This window comes from Podarcis tiliguerta (genome assembly GCF_965153285.1).
Source record: "Podarcis tiliguerta genome assembly, chromosome: 2".
In the NCBI taxonomy this organism is placed as follows: Eukaryota; Metazoa; Chordata; class Lepidosauria; order Squamata; family Lacertidae; genus Podarcis; species Podarcis tiliguerta.
The window spans coordinates 87,579,307-87,602,990 of record NC_139535.1 but is presented as its reverse complement, the minus strand read 5'-3'; the positions used below and the strand labels follow the sequence as shown (position 1 = coordinate 87,602,990).

At 44.8% G+C, this 23,684-nt stretch overlaps 1 protein-coding gene across 1 annotated transcript in view; it reads left to right on the top strand.

Moving 5' to 3' along the window:
* Nucleotides 1-6,248: 6,248 nt before the first annotated feature.
* The window catches only part of UBALD2 (UBA like domain containing 2), a 31,276-nt gene continuing 13,840 nt past the window's right edge, over nt 6,249-23,684 (top strand). Inside the window, exons 1-2 of the mRNA XM_083429981.1 lie at nt 6,249-6,939; nt 8,577-8,639. Of these exons, the coding sequence (XP_083286107.1) occupies nt 6,820-6,939; nt 8,577-8,639 (183 nt within the window). The 5' untranslated portion in view covers nt 6,249-6,819. The remainder of the gene's footprint in view (nt 6,940-8,576; nt 8,640-23,684) is intronic.

The window sequence follows — 23,684 nt, the reverse complement described above, 5'->3', positions numbered from 1 at the left end:
CATTCCACAAGGAGCTCAAAGAGGCATACATGATTATTCCCCAGTTTGTTCTCACAACAACCCTGTGAGGTAGGTAGCCCTGTAGTCTTCATGACAGATTGGGGATTTGAACTCTGGTCTCACAGGTCCTCGTTTGACACTAACCACCAGTCCACAAACACCAGCTCACTTGCTGAGAGCAAAGAGGGCAAAAAATGATCTCCTTTCTCCTAGCAACTTAATGATCTTTACCCATAAGGGAGAAAGGGCAGTTTCTAAAGGCTTCCAGCAAGTTAATGGCTGAGGCAGGTACACTCCAATCTTGGAGGCAGCAAACCTATTCCAAACCAAAGTCTGTTCATGAGATTAACTGAATCTCTGGATAAAATATATCTGTTTTGTCCTGAAAAACAATTTTATGCAGTGTGGCTGAATACAGTATAATGAGATTTTGGAGCAGTCCATAGTTACTCAAGTTGGAGAGGTCACCTGAAAGCAAGGATTGTTGAGTAAATATATCAGAGATAGGGAGGGCCTCTGTAGTCAGAGAGATGGGTTTGAAGAAGTGGGAAACAGCTTTCAGGCTGTGTACACACCATGACTATCCCCCAAAGATTCCTGGGAAATGTAGTGTGTTAAGGTTGCTGGGGACTGTAGCTCTGCGAGGGCGTAAACTACAGTTCCCATGGTTCTTTGGGAGAAACCATGTACTGTAAAGGTGCTCTGAGTTATGGTATGGATGTGACCAACGTCCTAGGTTGTCTGCACCAACAAGACTGAGGAGTCTGTGATATGTTAGCACCACCTACCTGTTACCGTGGTAGCCTGTAGCCCAGGCACACAGTTGCACAGCCTCCCAGGTAAAGTATAGGGACTGAGCCCACTCTCAGACCATAGATGTCATATGGCTGAACCCCAGATTCTTCTTGTGTTTATGATGCATAATTTGTGATTAGGGTGTCAGATTATGATTTGGGAAACCCAGGTTACAGTACAATCGCAGCTCAGTTTCCCAATCCAGTAGCTGGCTTACAGAACAGGATATCTCACAGAGTTGGAAGGGACCCTGAGAACCATCTACAGTGGACGCTCGGGTTGCAAACGTGATCCGTGCGGGAAGCACGTTCATAACCCGCAGTGTCCGCAACCTGCAGCGCCGCATCTGCGCACATGCGGGTTGCGATTTGGTCTTCTGCACATGCGCAAAGTGCGATTTAGCGTTTCTGCGCATGTGCAAGCGCTGAAACCTGGAAGTAACCTGTTCTGGTACTTCCGGGTTCAGCACGGTGTGCAACCCGAAATCGCGCAACCCAAAGCATCTGTGATCCGAACTATGACTGTAGTCCAATCCCCTGCAATGCAGGAATATGCAGCTGTCTCTTATGGGGATCGAACTTGCAACCTTGGCGTTGTTGGCACCGCACTCTAACCAACTGGGCTATTGAGCTTCCCAGTCGCCACATTGCCATCTTAGAGTGAGTGAACTGTTTGGTTTTCCCCCCCTATGCGTTTCACAGTACTTTCCTCCCAGCTGTTCACACCAACACGGCTTCATTACTGTCAGATTTATTTATGTTTGCATACACAGCAGGGGACATTGATGGGATGGGAATGCCTTTCCCCCCATGCAAAGTTGTCCGCACCTTGGCTGGTGAACTCATTGGGTGCACACCTTGGAGTAGCTTGAGAAATGTAGGAGTGTACTTTTGACAATACTGTAGTTAATTCCTCACTCTGGACATTCCTTGCCTGACAACGCTGTGACAGCAAACTGTTTTTTCAAATTTCAGCAAAGTCAAAATTCGGCTCCCACCTTCCGTTCTGCTTAACTCACTACGTCAGAGTTGCGGTGCCCTGCGGTGCCCCCTAGGCTTGACACCCGGTGCAGTAAATCCTGTTGCACTGCCTTATATGTGCCTCTGCATGTGGCCAGGGAACCCCAGTTCACATATATATGAAAACACATGGCCTTGACTTCCACATCATTTCCCCTCCTGCCACGTCTAGAGAACAAGGAACATGCAATCAGGGACTTTATTGACAGTGTTATGTACTGAAGTTCTCACCCTGGGCTAGCAGGGGGATACTGTAGATAGTTTTCACTCAGGTCCACATATGCAAATAAGGGATTGAAAGTAACGTTCAGTGATTGGCTAGTTACAGAAAATGGTTACTGTTGCGTTCTAGTGGAGCTCTATATAAGCAGGCTGGCTGAACCCTTCAGTTCAGTTCTGTTCTGTTCTGTGAATAAATAAGAGCTGTTTGAAGAATCGCTGTGTCGTCTGATATGTTCACCCACAACTTAACAGACAGGGCACTTTGCACAAAGGAAGCTAGGGAGAACACAAAGAAGGGCAGATGGATAAGACTTGTCTTCTCAGAACCTTCACAGGTGCCCTTTCTCAGGTCTCCAGACACATAAGCCATTAACCTCCTTAGCTTGGCAAATAAATCATAATGAACATACTGTAAGTGAATGTTCTGTAATAGTATGAAGGGGGTCTGATTAAATGCTAGGACTCCCCAAGGCAGAAAGTTACCTGGGTGAGGTTATCATCAGGAGCACATTCTAACCAGACCAAAACAAAACTAGAGGAGGGGGTTGAGCAGGGTCAGTGAGGGGTGTGGTTTGGGGAGGAAGTGTCATGAGGGCCATATCGGGGGTCTGGGGGGGTCAGATTTGACCCCCTGAGGCTCCTTCACCTCTGTGCAAGTCACTCTGATGGGGTTCTGCACTGTTCTTTCAGTTGTGTGTGAGACACTCTCTCCATTTCCTAGAGTTCAGTATAATTAGAGTGAAATCAGTTGGGAAACAGAGAGACTGGAGCAGGAATTCATGCAGTCTGTGTTTTCCCATGGAGTTATGCTTCCACCTACAGCCCCTCCCTGGACAATAGGGACACTTGGAGGGTCTGTTAACCCCATAGTTTCTAAGTGATGTGTAGTGAAGTTTAGAAAGAGCCAGGATCCGAGTCTGATACATGATGAAGGGAATTGTTAATGGGCTAACATCACAGGAAAGAACTACAGTAATACTCCATTGTGGATCTTATTTCTGCCTAATCTGATGGGGTGTTCTTCTCCAGAATGAGAGGCCCTGCCTCTAGTTCTGTTGCCTCGTCTCTTCAACACTTTCAATTATTGTTGCTGTCAAAAGCTGCCAAAAGGGAACTTTGCCTTCTGGGAGTGGCAGCCATGTTTGTATTTCCTCAAGGTGGAACTTTGAACCTCTGTTTCCCATTTCCCATTGCATTACTCTTTCCCACTGAGCTAACATCCAATTCATGGTTCTATTTCCTGCAAGCATGCTCTTACATATTCCATTCTTCTCCCTTGCAAAATGCTTGTTCCCTTCCTACTGATGATAGCAACACGAATCGGTTGTGTTGTTGCTAGCATTTTATTTTTGTAATCGCTGGTGCTCCAGTGGGACTCAAACCCTTCTCCTGGGAATCCTGCATGCATGCCACCCAGCTGTCAGTCCACAGCAAGCCAATGAAAAGAGGAGGCATTAGGTAGCATGACAAGCTGTCGCATTCCTCCAGACACTCTGTGTTAATTGGCGCTTCCCATATATGACCAACACGAGAGAGTGTTGTCAACGAGTGACACTGCGATTAGTGGGCGGGATAAGAGTTTCCAGGAATGCTGCAGAAGTGTCTGTCAACGTTGCTCTAATAGCTTTTGTTTCTATGCCTATTGCTGTGTTGTTGTCTCTGCTGCTGGTTGGATATAGTATTGCAACTATGATGGGCTACTGCAGAGTTAGCCAAAGTGCTGCCCTACAAATTCAGCTGGGCTGCAACACCCATCATTCCCAGTTTGGGAGGGAACCATATTGGCTATACCTGGGCTATTGGATCAGGCTGTTAAATGAGACTTGGTGGGACTTCCTTCTGAATAAGCATGTCTAAGATCAGGCTGCAGAGTACTGTACATGAGCACTTTCAAAGGACCAGCCATCCCAGACACCTTGATTTCAGAGATTAACACCGTTTGTGGCAACTGGATCCTTGCAGCTAAAATGCTTCAGTAAAGAGGGGCATTTTGACACATGAGCCTTAAATCAACTCTGGCACAAATCTGTCCGTATTTATTGGCTATAATGTACATCTGATTTCTCTTCCCCATTCCCTTTAATTAAGTCATTCGTGATTTGGAGGCAGGAATAACATTAGCCCAGAGTGTGGTGAATGATACTGAGCTATTCAGGATGGTGAAAACAAAGACAAATTGTGAAGAGCTCCTATAACTGAGTGACCCTGGGAACAAAAGCAGTAGATGATGTTCAGTGTAAGTCTAAGCCTATGCAAAGTGAAACCACTGTTGGGGGGCGGGAGGGGGGAGGAGACATACACACAAAAACACTTTGCATTACAGTTATGGGGCTTGAACCAGCAAAGTGATCTTGTGGTTGCATGGAAAGTTCTCTGTCAATATTCCAGTGTCCTGCAGCGATGAAAATGCAAACTCAATGGCACCTGGCTGGCTATAGCCTGGCTGGCTATAGTTTGATGGAGAGAGAGCAAGTTTTATGTTTCTATCCCATATTGACAATGTTGGGGAGAGAGAGGTTCACAATGTATTGAAGGCTGCAGTCCTATACACAGCTTACCCAGGAGTGAACTCATTGGGGTTGCTCTGTAAGATGCACATATAACACCCTCAGATGGTTCTGAAACCCAACATGAACCCACCAGTGTCAGAATTGTGATTCTCCAAGAGCTCTTATCCCACAGCAAGCTGTCGTTTCAGTCAAACAACACAGATTTCCAGGTGCACCTACCATGTACAGAAGTACCTTGGGTTACAGAAGCTGCAGGTTACAGATGCTTCAGGTTACAGACTCCACTAACCCAGAAATAGTACCTCGGGTTAAGAACTTTGCTTCAGGATGAGAACAGAGATCGTGCTCTGGCGGCATGATGGCAGCGGGAGGCCCCATTAGCTAAAGTGGTACCTCAGGTTAAGAACACTTTCAGGTTAAGAACAGACCTCCAGAACGAATTAAGTTCTTAACCCGAGGTACCACTGTACTGAGGTGATAGCCTGCATGTCAGTACTCCCTGGGGATTGCATTTTGGAACACCAGTGTGAGAATAGCCTTTTGCAGGACTTCATAGAGAGGGGGAGGTGTCTGCGAATAAACCCAAGCAGGTTTATGTTTGACAACATGCCCACAACAGTTTCAGCAGCACAGATGGTCCAGGACAAATGGAGGCAATATGCCTAAAGGACCACTCCCTTGGTGGTAACAAAAAATATGGCAGTAATACAATAGTTGCCAACGTGTTGTCTTCTAATGGCAACTCCAAATCTGCTGTCTCTACTGCATCGCGTAGGAATGGCTCTGCTCAGCAGTCAGCACTCGGCAGTAGAGCTAAAGGCATGGGTAGGCAAACTAAGGCCTGGGGGCTGGATGTGGCCCAATTGCCTTCTAAATCCGGCCCACGGACGGTCCAGGAATCAGTGTGTTTTTACATGAGTAGAATGTGTCCTTTTATTTAAAATGCATCTCTGGGTTATTTGTGGGGCATAGGAATTCGTTCATATTTTTTTTTCAAAATATAGCCCGGCCCCCCACAAGGTCTGATGGACAGTGGACTGCCCCCGGCTGAAAACGTTTGCTGACCCCTGGCTAAAGGTAACCAGGGATTGACCTGTGTTTCCCTTTAGCCCAGGGGGGTCCGGAAGCCCCAAGAGAATTTTCACCCTTTCGTTCAAGGCCCTAGAGAAGTTGATTCATAAAAAGAAGGCAGACAGGAAAAAAAACTGCATTTCAGATTTCTTCAAATTCATGGTTTTTTTTCAAGGGGAAGTTGTCACCAGCATTTTACTCTGGCATGAATTAGTAAAAGCAGGGCTAGCATAAAATTACAAGAAATAACATTTCCAATTTTTGCTCCGGAAGTTCTAAACTGTGTTTCCGACTGTGGTTATGCATCTTATCTATATCTTTTTCTATTGTGTGATAACTTTAGTTTTCAGGATGACCAGCCTTTTCAAAGGAAATGAATCACTGCTGTACTTTCTTGTTTTTCCAGCTGAGCATGCTGGTTACAGTGAAGCTCGTCAATGAACTTGGCTTTTACAAACTACACTTTTTTCTTCTTCTTCCTTCTTCTTTTTCTTCTTCTTTTTTACAACAGTGGAAAAAAGAACGGGAGGGGGAGCAGAGCAGCCAATCAACAAAAGGAGTAGAATTTCCAGTTCAGTTCAAACAAGAGCATAGTTTTACCCTCCCCCTTACGATAAAAACCCTAACCAATAGCAGCATCTCTCTCAGCCAAAACATAGCATCCAACCAATAAGCAAGGAGCCCAGTGGCTCCTTTCCTCCAATCAAGTGGAAGCAATGGGGTTGAAGGGGGCGGGACAAAGAAAGAGAAACATCCAGCGCCTGGAAGATTCGCACCGAACGTTCATACACGCAGAGAACACTGCAGCGGCCAATCAGCGGCCTCGGGAAGCGTGGAATAGAACGTTGAGACACCGCCGGCTTCCCCCGCTGCCCACCCCGATTTTCTCCACATGCTCCTCCCCTGGATGCTGTTGTTTGTGGTGTTTTAGCTGCCGAGGAGCTACGAGAGGGGCGGGAGGGGGACATCAACATACCCTTGTTCGTGCCGATTGAAGCAGGAGGGGGAGGCCGAGGGGGCGATTCATCGGCTCTGAAGCTTCGGATACACAGAAGCGGCTTGGGAGTTTTGGGGAGGAAGAGGAGAAGAAGGGATCCTTTGTGGATTTTCCCCTCCCCGGAACACTCACGCATACCGCCGGCGCCGTGTTTGGCTTTCCTCCTCCTCCCTCCCTCCCTTGTTGTGGTTTCGTTTCTCTCGCCATGTCGGTGAATATGGAGGAGCTTCGGCATCAGGTCATGATCAACCAGTTCGTGCTGGCTGCGGGCTGTGCGGCGGATCAAGCAAAGCAGCTGCTGCAGGCGGCACACTGGCAGTTCGAGGTGCGTTGAGACCCCTTCTTTTTTACCCACGCGGCACCCCTCCCCCCCACCCGCAATGCCGACGAGCGAAAGGTGGTGGGAATTAATGCGAACCCCCCACCTCCAATTCTTAGTAGGGCGGTGGGTGGCGGAAACAGTTGCCTGTGGTGGTGGATTTGCTTTCGGCGATAGCCCCCCCTCCCCCGCACCACACAGACGTACAAAAAGATCCTTGCACCCTTTTGTGTAACGCTGGAGTGGGGGGGGGGGCGGCGGATTTCTGCTGGCAACAGATAAATAAACAACCCATCAAAGGCATTTAAAGAACGACTGCCTCCTCCCGGAGTAGTAAGTGCCTTCCGGGGCTGGGAATGCGCTGGGCCTTTTTGCGTGTTGACTAATCTCTTGTTGCAGCTGGTCGTGGGAGAGAAAAGGGGGGGGGTTTGGACGCACATTTATATTATTGTAATTGTTAGGCCGGGAGAGAACGGCCGCTGCATCACATTTGTGGTCGGAACAATCGTTGGAATAACTATTTCCAAAAGCCATGAAGCTTCCAGTTGAAGGGAAACTCAGAATTGAAACCTCCAGTAGGCCATGCGGTAGTTAGGGGGGGGGAGAGAGAAAGACGACCGGTTTGTTTCTGCTTATCTAGCCCCCATCCCCCTAATAGTAATTTATTTCTTGACTAGGCCACCAGGCCCTTGCGGAAAAGAAGTGTCAAGGAGACGACGGCATTTTTTCCCCTCGACCGGGGAAGGGGGTGTGGGATCAGTTTCGAAGCTTGGCCTGTGTTTAGTAATCTCTCGCACCCTAACACACACACACACACACACACACACACACACACACACGCGGTTTGCATGGTGAAACAAGCAACATCGTTGTTTTAAAGAGGAACGTGGTCAAATTCTGCCCAGCCTTGCCGAACTGCTTTAAAGGTGTGCTCTTTGTTTTGGTTAATAAGGCTGGAGAGCAGGAAAAGATTGGTTTGAGCCAGCATCTTGACCACAGATGCAATAAGGCTCTTTGTTCACTTTCACTAGACAAAGTGTTCATACTATACTATATTATAAATTATACTATAAATTTCGTTCCCTCTGCCACTCTTGTTGTTTTAAATCTAAACAAACGCTTGTATTTCTGAGTTGATTGTCAATATTTTTTTTAAAAAAAGAGGAAACCACCCCCAGTTGCAATTGGTGTGTGTGTGTATGTTCCCTTACATTCCTCAGCCTCTTCTTCTAGGCTCCTGCCTTTTGGGGTGTGTGTGAACACCTCTTGTCTTGTGAAGACTGAAGGCAGGGGAAGCTGTGTTTGTTTTGGGTTTTCTTCTGTCTCTTTTGTTGTTGTTGTTCCTGTTCTCCCCTCCCAAAAGGGAGAGGGAAGACAAATTAACATTTCAAAGGTGTCCCAAGCCAATGCTGAAGAATGCAAGGGCCCAAACTGGGCCTGTGTTTGTCAACTTAGATTATTTGCTGACACTTGAAGTATTTGAGGAGGGGGGGGAAAGAAGCATGTCAGGAGGTCTTCTCCTTTTCTTTTTATTGCTGCAAAAATCTTGCTGCTAATCCCTGCCATCCAACTTCACTTATTTTGTTCAGGCTGTAGCCCCTTGTTCTAATTGTAGGCTTGTGTTTTGTTTTTTTTAAACATAGACTGCTTTGAGTGCTTTTTTTCAAGAAACCAACATTCCTAACACCCACCACCACCATCAAATGGTAAGTAGCTCAAACTTCTCAGGTTCACGCTGTTCTTCACAGTATCTTTGTTTCTTGTGGGCTGAAGTGAAATTTTGCAATTGGAGTATGTGTTTGTGTGTGAGTGCGTCCCATTTTTTTTTTAAAAAAAGAGAAACACTTTGCATATTCCTGGCTTCTGTGGACTAATAAACCCAGAACAAAACTGCCTTAGTCCTTTCCCCATAAGCTTAGAAAGCACCTTCTAAACGACAAATCAAAGACCACCCCCCCTCCTTAACAGCAGTTGACTTGTCAAACCATGTAAATATGAGGAGGAGGAACTCTTTTGCCTTGTATGTGCAACGTCTGCATAATTTTACACAACCTTTGATACTGGGAGGGGAACATGAGCCTGCAGCCAGCAGTGGTTGTGCATTCAAAGCTGTCAGCTCTTCAGACAGCCATATTGCTCTGCAACAAGAGAAACACACAGACTGCAAATGTAAACAAGAGCCAAAATGTCTGCCAGGAAACATGGACTTCTGTTTCTGTCTTCTCCTCCCTCCGCCCCCAACCTTTGTGCTCACATAAATCTATCTTACTTATGTTTATGCTCTTGAATAACTGGAAAACCTTCAGGGTTGGAGGGAAGGAGCAAATTCAGACAAAGTTTGGGTTTTTATTCCCCCTGCCTCTGCACGTTTTGTCTAAACTTGAGCAAAACTTTACATGACCTTGACTGAGGGCAAGTTTCTTTGGCAAGCAAAGGAAGTGTTTTTTTTTTTATTAAAGAAAACTAAACCAGTGCTGTGTGCTAGGATAATAGAAGATAGAGACTTAAGCTGCAGCTCCCCCCCCCCCCCCCGTACTTGGCCATTGTTAAAACCGATGTCTAGCCTTAGAAGTGGGGGGGGGGGGAGACTGGGGAAGAAATATCTCATGGAATTTTAATGCTGTTTGCTTGCTACTTGGGCAGCGTAGATTTTGTTACCCTGAGAACCTACTAGTTTTCCATTTGAATTTAGGGAACATTTTCAAAGCGTTTTGTTTTGTTTTTGCTATTGCATGCCCATATCTGTAAAGCTTTAGCTGCAGTAGGAATGTGTAGCTATGTAAGAGCGATCCTGTTTATTCAAATAGCCACAAATTTAGTTATGTAGTGTTCTACCTTTAGATATGCTCATTAGATTCTTAGTTATATTCCTCAGGCTGGCCTTAAAATAGATTAAAGTGAATCATATGATAAAGTTATGAGAATGTAAAAACAACAAAAAGAGACAAATTAATAGGAAACATCCAGCAGGGAACATTAGAAGGGTCCGTATCATAAAATTTCCTGAAATGGATATTTGTGTGCATGTCTTACTCCTTTTAAGGCATTTTTGTACTGCTTTTCAGGAGAACCTAAGAAAGTGATTTATGGAAAATAATTGCAACATTCCTTCAAAAAAAGTAAATTAGTTAAAGACTCTTGTGCATTTTCAAGTTCTACGGGGTTAGACATAGCTGGAGATGATGTTTAGCAACTTTGGGGCCACTGCCAAATAAGCCCTGTACTTAAACATTAAGTTTTCATGTAGAACAGATTCTGAGCCTGTCACCCCTGGCTAATCTTGGGAAGAGAAGACTTTTAAACCATGATTCATTCTGGGCATAGAATTAAGGTTGTTTTATGTACCTTTCCTATGTGAGTGTAAGAGTTGGGGAAATGGACACACTTTTACTTGTGAAACCCATGAAAATGTATGTTTTGTCACAATTGCACATACCAAAATAGGAAAGTTTTGAACATGACTGCGTATGTATGTAACTGCACACATTTACTCCTTTTATTGATGTTGGAAAGGAATATCACATGCATAATGGCCCACACCAGCTAGTTGAGTTAAGAAAACTAATTGAAAGTTTTATGGGGTAGGTTTTTTTTACTCCAAGCTGATTAAAGTGTGTCTTGGGATGGTAAAATGTCTTAGAATAAAAGCCATGATGTGTGTGTTATCAGAGGAAGGGCACCTAACTGCTTTTTTTGGGAGTGGGGTTGATTTTTCTTTGGAAAAAAATGGATAGTATTTTTTATTTTACCACAATAGATTAACATTGGCCGGGGTGGGGGAAACACATCCCAGTGTCAAAAATCAGTGGAGTCCTTGGGTTGCGAATGTAATCTGTGCGGGAGGCATGTTCGCAACCTGCACTGTTTGCACCCTGAAGCGCCGTGTTTGCGCATGTGCGTGATGAGATTTGGCGCTTCTGCTCATGCGCGCAACGAAATGAAACCTGGAAGTAACCCATTCTGGTACTTTTGGGTTCGGCGCGGTCTGTAACCTGAAAATCCGCAACCGCAGCGTTCGTAACCCGAGGTATGACTGTAGATTTTGGAGGCAATTTTTTTTTGTCCCAGGTGTATTTTGTGTACAAAACAAAATTGTAAATGGTAAGTGACTGAAATTTGAGGACACTTGTTTGCTATTCTCCAGATGACAAAAAAAAATTAAGAAAACTCTTTTGGTCTACTTCTTTATGTATATATTTTGCAATGAGCAGTGTGACCCAGTTTTCTTGGAGATAGGTTAACTTTAGCAAATGTTCGTTTCCATTTGTCTTTTTTGCGTAATGGGCATGACCTGGTTTACAATGCACTTCAGAAGCATAGGAAGCTGTCTTGCCGCAGATTGGATTATCTACCCCCACATATAGTCTCCTCTGACTTTAGTATATCAGGCAGAGAAGAGTCTGTCACCTCATCTGCTCCATGATTCTTCAGGTAGTGAAGCTGAGGTTTGCATGCAAATAATGTTTTCGGGAATAAACAAAGCTTTGGGGGTGTAAAGCCCTTTCACAGAAGTATTAACAATAATCAGGAAATGTCTGTATTAGTTTATCAAAGGAAAGCTGAGTTCTCAAAGATGGAGAATTGTTGTGCTTTTAGAAGATAATTTCCGTTTGTCATGCCAAGGTTATAACTTTGGGTTAAATATCTCTCTTGTTTTGATTCCTGGAATAATTCAAGATTTTATTAAAATATTGAATCGGCATTTTCTCTTTGAAATGCAATTTAACAGCTCCCTGCTCTAAAGTATCTTTAGTCTGTTTAAAGGATCTTTTCTCCCACCCCCTCTCCATATGGCTTCACAATGTCCTCGTCTCTCTGGTTTTGTTTATCATTGCTCTGGTTTTGCCTTATCACTAGTATTTTATGAATGCCTTACCAAAGTTCATGTGTTAGGTTCTTTCTTCCGCTTCAGCAGAGTCCTCCCTCTTTTTGTCAGGGGTGTGCTGTGCAATACAGTATAGACAAGTAAATTCAAGATGTTGGGAAATAAACTGTGGTATAAGAGGAATGGCCTGTATGAGGTGGCAAGAGCTGGAATCCTGATTCATATTCCACTGCCAGGTTTGTTGGAACACGTTCCCTGTGGCCAGTGAGCTAATTTAAGCTTGCTCTTTTAATCCTGAATGTGAAAGTAGATCTCTTGTGTTTAGAGGTTTGCTTGAAAACTTGCATACAGTGTCCTTGAGTCGCTTCACATGTGACTTACAAGGAATTCAAGCCCATCCCAAGTGGTGAGGCCTACTAAGTTCTCTGAGACCTCGTTGACTTTTCTGTCTCCTGATAACATTAAATCTCTAAATCATAAATCAGCTAACCCTAGATATTCTGCACTTGGGGCTGCGGAATGGGGTTCTATGCTGCAGTGTTAAAATGTGTACAAAAAGTTTGCCGAGTTCTCCAGGAAAAGGGGAAATAAAACAGGCCTCTTGACCCTTTGGTTAAGCAAGTATGGGGGACTTTTGGCCCTCCAGATGCATTGTTAGAAATTAGCCAGGCATGTTTTCCTACTGGTGTGGGTCCAGTTGTGACTAGGTGGAGATTTCTGGGCACCAAGTTGGCACCCACAGTTTAAAAACCTCTGCCTTAGTCCACAGTTATTTCCACTTCCACTGAGTGTGGTTCTCCTTCTTGCATGCTGGGACAAGTGAATTCTTGTAAGAGCAAGCTACAGTCAAGCAATGTAGTTAAGATCACAGTCCAACCTCCTGGCAAATAGACATTCTGTCGTGGCTACTGTAACCCAGATTTAAGGTGCCATTTGGCACCAGCTTATATATTTGAGCTAACACTGTCCAGATGTAGATTCAGGTAGGTAGCCGTGTTGGTCTGAAGCAGTCGAAAAAAATAAATGAATTGTCCAGAAGCACCTTAGAACCCAACTAAGTTTGTTCTGGGTATAAGCTTTTGTGTGTATCTGAAGAAGTGTGCATGCACATGAAAGCTTATACCCAGAACAAACTTAGTTGGTCTCTAAGGTGCTATTGGGCATTTTTATTTATTTATTTGTCCAGATGTTGTTGAACTACAGCTCCCATCAGCCTAGGTAAGCATTGCCAGGCATGATGGGGGATGTAGTTCTGCAACATTTGGAGGGTCAGAGATTCCTCACATCTGGATTAGAGTCACTGGAGATGCCATCTTGAACCTTTATTGGGTCCAGTAGTAGCAGCCTTTTTATTATATAGCTAGGATGTTTCACATGGGCACAGACCACACTTCCCCCATGCATCTGCCCCAATATATGGCTTTTAAAAGTCCAGCTTTGCTGGAAGGCATTATGTTTCTGCCGCCAGAAATCTGGCTCCTGATTACCTTAATCTGCATGATGTCATCTTATTGTGAGGTGAGTAGGTATGATACATAAAGGAAACTGACAAACCCTGGTATGTGCGTTGCATGCAAGAGTTCCCATGTTTCAAGTGCTGCCATCTCCAAATACAGCTGAGACAAGCTCCAGTCTGAATTCTTGGAGAACCATTGCCAGCTAGCACATAGACAGTACTGAATTAGACAGGACTCCAAGGTCTGACTTGGGGAGAAGTCAGCTTGCCTGTGATTGGCAGCTGGGGTTTGCAGCACATCGAATGGAGCCAGGCACCATTGAGGGTTTGTCATTTGGGTGTGTGAGACATTGCTAAGGGTAAGTAAGGGAAAGGTGATGATGCCCTTTTTGCATCATGGAGCTAGACAACATTCCAGGGATCACCAGGAGTCTCGGCTAATCATGTCCATACCTGGAGCCAAGCTGGAATCTTGACGGAGCCCTTTCATCTTGTGCAGTCCCTTCTGCAGCTCAGCTAGCGGTCTGAAAGAAGCAAGTAGGATTTCAGATTTGATTCAAGGTGTTTGAAATGCTTAGCACACAGCGGGGGAGCCTAGTTCAGTGCCTGACTGCTACAGGGAGCTTAGCCTGTTTAATCTGTTTTATATCCAGTTCTTGGTGCTGTGTGCCCTTCTGCACATATTGCCAGCAAATCCACTTCTGCCCTCCTTTCTTTGATCATTATATTTGTATGTTGTGTGTGTGTGTGTGTGTTTAAAGCAAGTCACCAGCGCTCGCTGACAGGTAGACGCCACTTTGAAAAGCAGCACCAAACCAAAACAATAGAAGTAAACAGATTCAGCAGTCTGAGGAAAACCTCCTTCCTGCTCTCCATGTCTGGCATTCTGAAATTCCTTATTTCTCTCATTAGCATGCAGACTGCAGATTTGCCGGGGCTCCATTTATTCATAAAAACTGTTTCTGAGATGTAGATTTAAGCCAAGGCGTCGCTGTATCATAGCTGCGTTAAAGAGACACGAGCTGGGCCCATTTTTACATGGCCTGGAATGTTTCTCCCAACTGCCAAGCATTAAGGAGTTTACAGTTCCTGCATTCGCTAGGGGCAGTTTAATAGAGATTGCAAACAAAGGATATCCTGTCTCCTTTGGAAGGCTATCTTCAATTCCCCCCCTCCCCCAATCTCTCTATAACCGGTGACACATTAATCAGGAAACCAGTGCTCAAGTCATGATGTTCTGTGTGACTATTCCCTCCCAGAAACCCCTTTTGTAATCTAAGTTTCCCAGAGGCATTTCAGGATCTTAAATGTTGGATTTTAGAGGGTGGTGTTTTGCTTTGCTTCCAGCCCCTCTCTCTGGTTGAAACACTAGCATGTGGGGCATATGAAGCAATGTTTCTGCTTAAGCCCAGTGGAAAATCCCTGGCTCCCCAGAGAAAACAAAAATTTGGGGGTGGAGTGGAGAGAAACTTGGTGTATTTTTAATTTGTTCTTGTGGCAGTTCAGTTAAGGGGCATCTAGTTCTGCTTAAAGAGTCTTGGGTTGCCGACATCACCTCCCTCCTCATTGTGGTCTACAAGCCAAGCCCTTGGTTTGCTTGACACCAGCACTACCCTGCCACTGAAACAAAGATGGCCCCTATCCATGTCTTCCCAACTGCTGTACTTCCACCATGCTAGTCTGCTGTTTCACTTCCTCTCTCCTTAGAGCAGGGCTCCCCAAACTAAGGTCCGCGAGCTGGATAAGGCCTGAGGGACTCATTTATCCGGCCCTCAGCGCTGCACGGCTGCCCACTTCCAGGTCGGAGGAGCACTGGCAATAGCTTGTGCGTAAGCTTTATTTGCGCATGCGCAAGCGTTATTTCTGGTGCACATTCGGGTCCAAGGAGGCCCGTGCACATGCGCACAAGGTATTTCCAGTGCACCTCCGACCCGGAAGTGCACCGGAAATAGCGTGTATGAACACCACACGAACCACGCTGGAGACACCGGCCCAAGGTGTGTTAAGTTTGCTGATCTCTGCCTTAGAGAGCAGAGAACCTCAGGCCTCATGCAGCCTTCAAGGGCCTCTCTATTTGACCAGGAACTCTCCCCTAGCCTCACCCAGTCCCTGAAGCCATAGACCATTCCTGGGAATACTTTCGCCTGTCTGAAATGTGTCTTTGATCTGTGATCATAATGCCTCTTGCTTGCTTGGAAGGAGGACAGAGGTGTGAATATGTAAAAAAAACCTCTCTGCCTTTTGTATTGCTAAAAGTGACATCCACTGCTCTGCCCACCACTGGTATCCAAGCCCACAAGGAAAGGCAAAAAAAAAAAAGAGGTTCCCCACCCCTGTTTTCGAAAGATCAGCAGAATGGGCAGGGGGATTTTTATCTTCTCAAAAATAAGGAATTGTGTGTTCCTTTATCTTAGCACTCTTGGGTGTTATCTGAAACCTTTCATAGCACCTGGGATAGGCTAATCCAATTATGTCTGCTGTCTCTTCCCACATTCTCTCTTAAGACTGAGGCCAATGCAAACTTTTCTCCTCTTCCCCGGGCCACTGCTTTTGCTCAATGAAGAGCTTTGGGGAACTCAAAAACTTGCTCACTGTTTTGTGCCCTTTGGGTTGGTCCTAATAAAGGCCTTTCCCTGCTGTGGTTGTTGGATTTATTTATTTTTAATAGGCCATCACAGCTTTTATATATATATATATATACTTTCTTTAGATGAGCAAAAAGTACGTAGGTCCGGATCTCTCCCAACCCACTTTACATTAGGCCGCCAAATTGAAGAAAGCTCAGGAAAAGCAGGGGTGGTATTTTGGGTGGAAGGATTGCAAGCTTGCGTTCTAGTACCAAACACACATTCCTGTCCTGAACAGGAACTTGGCAGTAGGCTCTTCTTTTAATTCCAAATGCTTGCCTGCTTCCCATCCCATGGTTTTGTACTTAGAATCAACTGGTAAACCTTAGGGTTCTAGTGAAAAGGGGGAAAAAGTTCCTACAACACACACACACACACACCCCTCTCTTTTCAGTTAGTGACACTACTTGGCTTGAGTTCGGTGGTTGCTTGCCTAGGCCAGTTACTGACTTAATGGTACTCAGGCCCCACTTCTTCGGGGTGGGGCATCTTTAAAACCCGCTGCCCTTCCATCCAGGTTGCATCCAGAACCAGCTCTCCTTAGCTTCAGCGATGTGACTACTGCCTGTTCTCTAGACCCAGGCGTTGGCCCTCCAGATGTGCTCCCATTAGCTGCAGATAGCATGGCCAGTGGTTAAGGATCTAAGAGATGATTTTGAAGAATTTTTATTAAAAAAATTATCGTGTAACCAAAAAGTACAAGGAGCGTCTCTACTTTCAATTCATAGAGTCAATTCATAGTCATTTTCACAGTTTGTTTACATTTGGTATGAGACAATGTTGTCATAGACATTATGCAGTTGGGGGGGAAAGAGGGGAGAGAGATTGGGGGGGGTTAATGATCTTTCAGTCTTTGCATAGTATTTGTGCAAGGTTTTTGTGTTACAGATGTAAGAGCTGTAAGCCAACAGCATGTGGGGAGAGACCTTCTGACTGCCTTTAGGCTGTACAGATATGACATTGTAGATAGGCAATAAATGAAGGGAAAAAACAGCACAGCTGTTCCCTTGATCCAACCAGTGTACCAGGTCATGTATGTGGGGGTTACAGAGGCAAAATTCCATGTGTACTTGCATGTGTTGGAGGCAGATAGCTGCCTTGGGGCGTGCTTTCATTGCCTTTGAACTGCTAGCAATTTGGAAACTCCCAAGAAAAGACATTGAATTAAATCTCCTAATTTTAGTTTAGGTACTTCATCTGAAGAGAAGGAAGTAATTGCTTGGTTGTGAGTATTTAAAGGTTTTCCCCATTGCAGTGAATGGTCTCTAGGGTGATGCTGCATAACTTAAAACTAACCATGTATAGATCTAGCCAGGCCTTTAGACCAGAGGAGAGTACCGTATTTTTCGCTCTATAACACGCACCCGACCATAACACGCACGTAGTTTTTAGAGGAGGAAAATCTGTAGGCATGCCACCCGTGGGCATTCCCTCCATAACACGCACAGATATTTCCCCTTACTTTCTAGGAGGGAAAAAGTGAGTGTTATGGTGCAAAAAATACGGTATTTAACATGGTGTGTGTGTGACTCAGTGACCCAGTATCAGCGTTACTGCCTGGATCTAGAGGACTGTATCTAGGGTTAGTCATTCTCCGAATTGACCCATTGAAATTAGTGGGCATGACTAACTTGTTCCCATCAGAGGAACTTTGATCCTGGAAGATCTCCAGTTGGAGAAAGGAGGGAAGGTAATCTTTAACCCATTTCACACACCCCCCCCAACACCTGAAGCCTTCTTGGATCCCAAGAACCTACCCCAGAGTATCAGACTTTCCAGAACAGTGTAGTGACACAGAGAGTTGCAGGGGAAAGGAGGAATTATTTTAAGATGGCCTGAAAAGGCAAATGCTAGTCCGAAAACTACAATAAAATCTTCACCCCCTGCTTTCCTGCAGCGAAGGCCGCAGCCTTTTGACCTTTTAGTGAATGCTGTTCAGGGCTCTCCCCATCCTGCCCAATTCAGTCCTACCATTTTTCAGCTACAGTGGTACCTCGGGTTAAGTACTTACTTCGTTCCGGAGGTCTGTTCTTAACCTGAAACTGTTCTTAACCCGAAGCACCACTTTAGCTAATGGGGCCTCCCGCTGCTGCCACGCCCCCGCACGATTTCTGTTCTCATCCTGAAGCAAAGTTCTTAACTCGAGGTACTATTTCTGGGTTAGCGGAGTCTGTAACCTGAAGCGTATGTAACCCGAGGTACCACTGTACTTGGAAATCAAGGGTAGCAGAAAGTGACCGAAGGCTTAATACGCATGGCTTCCTCCAAGGAACCCTATGAATTGTAGCTTATCCTTCTCAGAGCTTCTGTTTCCAATGCTTTTAACAAACTACCATTTCCCAGGATTATTTGGCGGAAGCCATGTGCTTTCATTGTATTTTAAATGTGTGCTGTATACGCAGCCTAAGAGGGCAGGGCCCTAACATGTAGATGAGGCAGCACCTGGAAGCAAACTTGACTTCTTCCTGGGCTGCTCTTCAGTCTGTTTCTAGAATCCGCAGGGACTGTCCCCCTGTTGTGTCACAAGCAAGCATGGTTACAATTCATCTGCCCCCACTTCTCTCCTCTCCCTTTTTTGCACGCTTGTCTACACTCCCTGGCACCCCCTCCCCAGTACACACTCCCTACAGCACCACATGGATATAACACTTGCCTAGTCCACATGGACAATTTTTTGGGGAGGTACTTAGCTGTCATTGCAGAGGTTCCCCCCCCCCCCCAGTCCTCTTGGTTCATCAAATCCTTAAATAATGATACGTTATAAGGAAAGAAGAAAATCAAATATGGGATGAATTCACTGAAAATTGATTGCGCTTTATTGACCACTGTAAAAGTCATGCAATTTATTAAATATAAAAATATAGGGCTCGAGCCCCACGGTCGGCAAAAAGATTCCTGCTTTTCAGGGGGTTGGCCTAGATGACCCTCACAGTCCCTTTCAACTCTACAATTCTATGATCCTATAACAGTTAGAATCAATAATTTTAAAAGCTAAAAATTCAAGTGTTTTCAATGTTGTGGTAAGAATGGATGGACACTTCTGTTTTTGTATCTTTTTGATGCTTGTGATTTTCTTATATAGGAGTTTTTTTAAAAAAAAGAGAGAGGGAGTACATCAAAGCAAGTAAGCATGTTGAGGCTGAAATTATGATGATCAGGGGGGCTTGAAATAGTTGTTCTTGGCTCTTGTGCTCCCCTGGCCTGGCAGGCTTTTCACTTACATTCACCACCTCTTTGAGGTTTGGGGGTACCTTGGGAAATACAGTGGTACCTCAGGTTACATACACTTCAGGTTACAGACTCCGCTAACCCAGAAATATTACCTCAGGTTAAGAACTTTGCTTCAGGATGAGAACAGAAATTGTGCTCTGGCGGCGCGGCGGCAGCAGGAGGCCCCATTAGCTAAAGTGGTGCTTCAGGTTAAGAACAGTTTCAGGTTAAGTACGGGCCTCTGGAACGAATTAAGTACTTAACCTGAGGTACCACTGTAGAATTCTACAATGCTGGTGGGCAACAAGAGGCACTCTTGCCAATAACTCTTGTTTTCCTTTAAAATGGGGACTGGGAATGTGTGGCCCTCCAGATCATGGCACTGGGGAATCCATCAGCATCTTGACCGCCTCCAAAAATAAATGCATAGTTCTGTCCACTTTCCTAGACTCTTGGACCATGGAGGCAGGTTTTCCAATGCAGCTGGGGAGGGTGTTAAAAGTAGGTGTGCAGTCCTGCAGTCACTCAGTTGGTAATCACTTCTGGTTTTCCCTCCTGGCTGCAGCAAGAGGATAGGGGTGTGTTTGAGGGGATTCAGGGCAGCTTTATACAAGCAGTTGCTTGTAGCAATACAGTAATTATCCCACTGGCTTCTTCTGCTCTGACAAAACATATTCCTGAAGCCTGGTGTACGTCTTTCCTCACAATCTCTGTTTTAAAACACAGCCACAAGAAAACCTGCATTCTGTGACCTGTGTAACGAAGCCCATTTGATTATATTTCTTTCGTACTGTTTTTGTAGCCCCAGGAAGGGAGGCAGTGAGCTCTTCTTCCTCATCTCTGGAAGTTCGGCTCGGTGACAACCACCCCCTCCCATTTCACCAGTTTCTGAACCACTGTCAGGCATTGTCTACAAACAATTTCAAGCATACCTATTTAGCAACGTGCTTGAAATAAATATGAGGGTCCGAGTCCTAAATTCTGCACAAAATAACTGATTCTGTGTTATTGCCACTGTGTAACAACATGCATTTAAATCGCATCTTTGTGTCTGCCACAGTTTTGAAAATAACAAGCAGAATGCTTTAATTGCACTTAATCTGCATGCTGATGTACGTGTGACAATTTTAATGTGCAACACTGCAGCACTTTTTGCTAAAAGAGGCAGCCCAGTGCTGGCCTAGAGTATTTTGAGTGAAATATACTTGTCATGAATAGTTAAAAAAAAAAAAAAAAAAACCCACTCACTTCCCCCCTCAAAGGCAGATAATTTAGAAAAGGTGCAAATAGTACAGACTGGGTTTATTAACTTGCTGAAAAAAGAAAATAATCTGGGCAGTAAGGAATATCTGGCACCTTGTCTGCAGATGCATTTACCAATTTGTCTGTATTGGGTGTTCCTCCTGGCTTAGCTTCAGCTAGTGCCTCTCTGCTGCAGTTTTCCACCTGCAAAAATGATGGTAGTAAAGGGGCGATCTTATGTCTTGGGGTCAGGAGTAAACTGGACGAGGGCTAAACTGAGACTTTGCCTGCTGAGCCAAGAGTTGGAATTTCATCTGAGGTTATACTCCTGCTTTTTGGACACCCAAATGGCATGAAGTTCTTTTCACCAGCTTAGGCTGTGATGCTAACTGCGATCTCTTTATTCTTCTTCTTTGGCAATCACTCGTAGCCGAGTAAGATTGCCTTCCATAAACACGGTTTTAAAAATGAGCCCGTAAGTGACTGTGGAGGCCAATTCTGGATCCACACGACCTTCCACAGTGGGGATATTGGTCTCCAGGCGGGAGTTGATCATGGTGTGGATTTGCCAAATGTGCCTTCCTCTGAGCACGTTTCTCCCTTGCATCCTGAGTTCGAGTGTCTTCAAAGCCCATGATACCTTTGGTAAAGGCTGTTCTCCAGTTGGAGCGCTCACAGGCCAGTGTTTCCCAATTGTCAGTGTTATACTACATTTTTCTAGATTTGCCTTGAGACAGTCTTTAAACCTCTTTCATTGACCACCAGCAATACGCTTTCCATTTTTAAGTTTGGAAGAGAGTATTTGCTTTGGAAGACGATAATCAGGCATCCGCACAACATGACCAGGCCATTTGGAGCACAGCTTGCCAGTTTCAAGAGCGTTATGTTGTGTGTCCTGAGGCTTTAGTCAACATGCTGCTGTTAACCTATGAGACATGATCCCACCCTGTATAGGGAAGGAATGGGGAGCCTGTGGCCCTCCAGAGGTTGAAATGCTCAGGGATGAAGGGAGTTGTAGACCAGCAAGTTCTAGATGGCCATAGGATCTTGCTTATAGTATCTCAAAGGCTGCCTATTCCTGTACAAACTTACCCATTCCTTGAGGTCATCTGAGGAGTTCTTCCTTCAGATGCCCTAGCCAGCCAAGATCAGCTGGTTGGCGGTTGAGACTTCTGTCTAGTGCCTTCTTGAGTCCTTCTGTCTAGTGCTACCTTGACTCCAGAATTGTTTCCCCTGCAGCTCCGTATGCTTGGCACCTAACGGTTTGTGTTTTTGACTCCTGGCAAAAAAAAATTGTGTGTGCGTTTTACCCAGAACTTATTTCACTGTGAGCCACCTTGAGCACCATGGGGTGGAAAGGCCAAGGTGCAAATTTAACAAATGTATTTAGCAGCAATTGCTTTTGTCGTTGTTTTATTCCTCTCCTTATATGTTCCTCTAGCTCTCATTGTTGGCTTATAGCTTTATTTCTATTTTTTGGTTTTACCTTTGTAAGCCCACCTAGGGCATGGTTTTATTGATAAGCAGGGTACATATATGTAGGCAAGAGGTAGTAGAGGTAACACAAGCAGCCTTGTTTGTTGGAGAATAGTTGGGCTGCTAAAGTGAATGAGCAACGCAGAATTGAGTAAAGGCAAGCAGTAGCTACGTCAACGTTTTCTGTAGTTCCTCCAGCACCCAGGATGATTGTCTGTTTGCTTAGTTTATTGAGTTCTGAAAAACACAGCCAAGCTCCATTTGAATATATGTCAAGGCCAACTACATAATTGGATGTGGACAAAAGAAATTGGTGTGTGTGTATGTGTGTGTGTGTGCTCGCGCACGCGTTTGATTGTAAGGGTGGCTTGGGGATCTTCTCCTTCCTACTACAGCTTACTATAAAATATTTAAGGCTATCAAGTGCGCTGGATGTTTACGGAGCAGTGGCGTAAGATGCTTGCTTGTGGCTTTGTACGTTTCTAGGCACTTTAGTTTTGTCTATTGTGAACATGCCATGACTGCTTTGTGTGTGCTTTCTTTGTGCTGGGACAATATAAGATCTTTCCCCTGGCTCTGTCAGTGCTGCAACATGTTCCTAAGTTTGCATCTTGATTGCTTTCTTTTGTTCTTGCCTCACCCTTTTCTTCTCCCTCTGCCTTCGTCTCCCCAATGTTGAACTGTACATTGTAATCTCCTTGGGGCAGGAACCTGCGGGTGTGTTGCTTGCTTTGCTTTGCTCTGTACTGTGCACATTGTCAGTGCTATATAAATGACCAGCTGAAACCAGAGCCTTTTCGTAGCATTCTGTGTAAGCATGCGCGTTATCGTAGCGCTTGTGGCATTGGCCACAGCCAGCCTGTAATGGAAGGTCCAGACTTCCTCCTAGAAGCCACCTCTCCCCCACTGAGCATTGTTTTAATACATCAGGATCATGCAGTGTTCATTTGTGGTTCGAAGTTCTTTGCACGCACACATGCGCGCACACACGTGCATGCTCAGGTGAACAGCAAGGTGTTATGTGAGATGATATACGTGGTGTCATAAGTGCACTGTACTGGTCATGTGGCCATACATGCTCTAGTCAATGCTTGCATGAACACTCATTCATAATGTGTAAATCGGCACTATTTCTGCTACAATTGGTGTGCTGTAAGTGGAGCTATTTCAGGGTTTATTTCAGAACTATTGAAACCAGACTTGATGTCACTTTCCTTCTCCCAAGATCAGCCGAAAGTCTTTGGTCAGGTGGTGAGCATATGAAGGAACAAAAATGTGTTAGAATGCAAGTAGCCTAAACACTTCAAAGGACTTAAAAATATATATGGTTAGTTTTACCTGTGATCTCTCCTGTTGCTGCTTTCAAATGGATGTTAATGTAGTTTATTTTGTCTCTCCTATTGTTTTATTTTTCTGTTTGACTATGTGCTAGTGTAGTGCGATTTTACATTGTTGTGAACTGCCCTGAATGCTGCATGAGCAGCAACAGGGTAGGATGAACATTTTTATATTAAGGAAAAAATGAAAACTAAAAAAATAAAATGATTGTCTTACACACACACACACACACACACACACACACGGATCCAACCTTTCTCCTTTTTTTCTTTTGTCCAGCTGCAGCCTTGACACCAACAAAAGCTCAATTTCTAGGCTAATAGAAGCAAATATGGACAAATGCTCTATTTCCCAAATAAATGCAGTTTTAATTTTTTTTAAAAAAATATTTTTGATCTCTCATTCCGTGTTGCAGGTATAGCAGGCTTTGATTGTTAACCATGCAGTGGAGTTGCAGTTACTTACTCTCCTTCAGGGCGACTCACAAATCACGTAGAAAATAGTAGCGCCTTGTGATGTCTGAGGGGCTGAAGCAGCTTCAGAGGCTCAGGGATTGTGGCCAGAGGCCATTGGAATG